This window comes from Pygoscelis adeliae, unplaced genomic scaffold (genome assembly GCF_000699105.1).
Source record: "Pygoscelis adeliae isolate BGI_AS28 unplaced genomic scaffold, ASM69910v1 Scaffold191, whole genome shotgun sequence".
Taxonomy (NCBI): Eukaryota; Metazoa; Chordata; class Aves; order Sphenisciformes; family Spheniscidae; genus Pygoscelis; species Pygoscelis adeliae.
Genome location: NW_008824114.1, coordinates 984,858 through 988,241, shown reverse-complemented (window position 1 = coordinate 988,241; position 3,384 = coordinate 984,858). Strand labels below are relative to the sequence as shown.

Genomic DNA, 3,384 nt, shown 5'->3' with positions numbered 1-3,384 from the left:
TGGGTGCGCGGTTCACAGAGGATGATTTTCCCTTCTGCGTCAGTTCCCCTCTTGACAAACGTCTTCAGGGTCCTCCATGGCCACGCTCGGTGGAGCTCTGCTCCCCCACCCTTTGTCATCCCCCCGACAGCCGCGCACAGGCCCTGCTTGCAGCCGTCTGTTTTCAAGCAATCTTCTATTTGTGGCACAAAAGCCAGCTCCAGGGGTTAAAAACAGGATATTAAAGATATTAATCAATACTGCAACAAATAATGCAGCTTGATGGGGACTAAAGTCTGTGCTGAATACAAGTGAGCAGAGGACAAGGGCTAACGTGAGAAGGGCAAAATGGAATAAGAGGAAGAAAAAGAGGGGAAAAAAAGGAAAGGAAAGGAGAAAACATGCACGAGAAATAAATGTGTGAGTGCTCCTTTCTCCTAATGTTTCATCATTTCCAGTCACTGTGGGATGTGGAGGGGACACGTGGTGCTCTGCGGAGGGTGCTGGGGTGCATCAACTGAGAGCCGCTGCCAGCCAGAAAATGTGAACAGAGTCTGGATCCATCGGGTTGAACGGGACAGATTGCTGAAGTGCTGTTAAAATAAGCTATTGCATATAGTTAAACTCAGTTCTTTTGTTAGCTAACTATCAGAAGTTAAACTTGAGTTAAGCAACCAGGTTTTCTAATCATCATGCCTGTTTTAAGATGTATCAATAAGGTTTTAACAGCTGGGCTCCTGAGAAGCTGATGGAAGCGGGATAGTTGGTTCAGGAAGGAAGGGAGTGCTGTCCGGGCAGGGGGGGTCGTGGCCTGCGAGGCTTTCACATGGCCCCCAGCCTCCAGCAGCCCCTTCTGCTTCCATCCGTAATGGCTTTGACTTCCCAGCTGGTGCAGCAGTTTTCTGCGCTGGCCGAGGGGGTCCTGTACCTGCCCGGGGGCACAGAAAGGCGGGTGTACCCATGTAGGGCACGGACTGCAGATCCAACACGGCAAAGACGAGTCAGAGCTATTGCGAGCGTGCTGCAGCAGTGATCCGAGCACGTGCTGTGACTCTGCCGTGTCCCAGGAAGATCAGGTTAGTTGTGCTTGGCCAGACAACAGTTCATGCAACCCGTGTGCAAGAGGAGTAACACATCCCGGGCTGGATTTCTGGGTGGGCACTTTCAGGGAAACCTGGGCATAATGTGTCCTTTTTCCAGGTGCGTAGGAATCGCCTGTGGGACTGGAGAAAAGCAGGAGTTAGGTGGGTCTCACCCACTGCCCTATTTCTTCCTGCACTGGGTTTTTGGGGAAGAGAAGACCGGCACTGCTGTGTTTCTGTGCCCACGCACAAGGGAAGATAAGCCGGGTCAGTGCTTCTTTCACAGTAGCCCCTTTTGTAAGAATGGGCCACCAGGGGCAACTTTTGCCATGTGAAGGGGGCACGAGGGACTCATTCAATTAAAATCAACTGCAGCTTCTAAGAGGAAACTCCAGTTTGTCTTTCTAAGAATTTCTTTTGTCAGACAACACAACAGTTTAAGGGGAAAGGCGATAATGATACAGAGTAGCCAGGCTTATCCTTGGTGAGACAGACACAAAGAACATCATGAGAAGACTTTCTGGGAAACAGGTTTGACTGAGCTTTGCTTTGTTGCGATGAGCAATATCTGGCCTTCCTCTGTCCATACTACAAATCTGAGGAGGTGGTTGTGGGTGGTGTGGAAGCCCCACTGTGGTTTGCCAAATTAGCAGCATCCATTTGCACAGCAATGGCCACATGCTATATATGTATTTCTTTGTTTCTCAAGGGAAGCCACTGTCCGGAGTTTGTGCCTCCCCGATTTTCCTGAGCCTGCAGAGCTGGTCTGGAAGTATCTGGACCTGTCTACCTTCCTCCTCCTTTACCTCCTGCCTCTGCTAATCATCACTGTCACCTATATACGCCTGGCCAAGAGGCTGTGGCTCCGCAATGCCATTGGAGACATCACCACACAGCAGTATATCACCCACCACAAGAACAAGAAGAAGAGCATCAAGATGCTGATGCTGGTGGTGGTGGTCTTTGCTGTCTGCTGGTTCCCTCTCAACTGCTACGTGGTGCTCATCTCCAGTCTAGGCATCAAGACAAAGAACTCCCTCTATTTCGCCCTGCACTGGTTCGCCATGAGCAGCACCTGCTACAACCCTTTCATCTACTGCTGGCTGAACGAGAGCTTCCGCTCGGAGCTCAAGTCCCTGCTCTGCATGTGCCAGAAGGTGCCTCAGACTCAGGACAACATGCTGCCGCCCGTGGTCACGTCCTGCCACGAGGTGTGGATGGAGCAGGCCAGGTACAGGAAGGGACCCGCCTCGCAGACCATTTGCTCCACCGTAAATATCCAGACGGCCAACACAGACCTGTGAGCCGAAGGGCTGAGGTGAGTTAGCTGGATTCGGTGGACATCAAAGGGCATCTCCCCGTTTCTCCTCAGGAATCGACGTTGCTGCTCTGGTGTTTTACGATTGACTTTTGACTTGTATCACAGTAGCACCCCCTTTACTCGGTGCAGTGGGAGCACAGCCTCTCAAGCACCCTCCCTGTGAGCCCACAGCTGCAGGTGGTCCAAGGAGCAGGTATATGTGCAGGGGACATGGAGGTCCACAGACAGGATGATGCTTTTGGGGTTTCCCATCTTATTACTAGCAGAGGGAGCGGGACCTCGGTTTCCATCATTACTCGTGCTGTCTCGAGTCGCTGGCCTGTCTCACCGCTCGTAACACATGCCACGGCACCAACGGGGCTTTGCAGAGCAACAGAAACAGACCCATTCTGACATGTGTTTGAAGGAAGGACTTGGACATCCAGGTTGACTCCATCCGTATGGAGTTTCACCAGATAATTTATACCAAAGCCTCCCAGCAGAGGTAAGGGTTGTCAACAGCAATTTCCCCTTCAGATGGTGCTGCTCCTCCTCCCCTCGCTCCTTCTGCCCTGGCTCTGTCCCACCCCTCCCTCTGCTGCTTCTGGAGCTGCAGAACCAGCAGCTGAAAACCAGCCCCGGCCGAGAGGGGAGCGGGAATGCACGCAGGGCATCGGCAGCAGCAGCCTCAGGTGGCACTCAGGCGGACAAATTTAGTCCATTGAGAATGTCTTTTTGTTTTTATTATAAATATATTAATTCAGGAAATAAACCTACACTGGCACTAAACAAAAGGCCACAAAATATTTCATCAAGACTGTAGCATTCACTAAATGAAGAATGAAATAATTCTGCGTAATTACTAATTTCTGTAAAAGAGTTTCTTTTAAACAAGGGAATTGACTCTGGCTAAGAGGGAAGGTTTTGTTTACAGTCCTGGGAAAAATACAGTTTAATTTAGCTACGCAGGTGAATAAAAGCACACAGAACAAAGGAAAGATTTAGTACATGAGAGAGAGGGAG

The 3,384-nt window shown here is 50.6% G+C and overlaps 1 protein-coding gene across 1 annotated transcript in view; it reads left to right on the top strand.

Moving 5' to 3' along the window:
* LOC103925555 (probable G-protein coupled receptor 83) overlaps window positions 1-2,365 on the top strand; it is a 7,824-nt gene extending 5,459 nt beyond the window's left edge. Inside the window, exon 4 of the mRNA XM_009334284.1 lies at window positions 1,771-2,365. Coding sequence (XP_009332559.1) covers window positions 1,771-2,365 — 595 coding nt within the window. The remainder of the gene's footprint in view (window positions 1-1,770) is intronic.
* The last annotated feature ends 1,019 nt before the right edge of the window (window positions 2,366-3,384 follow it).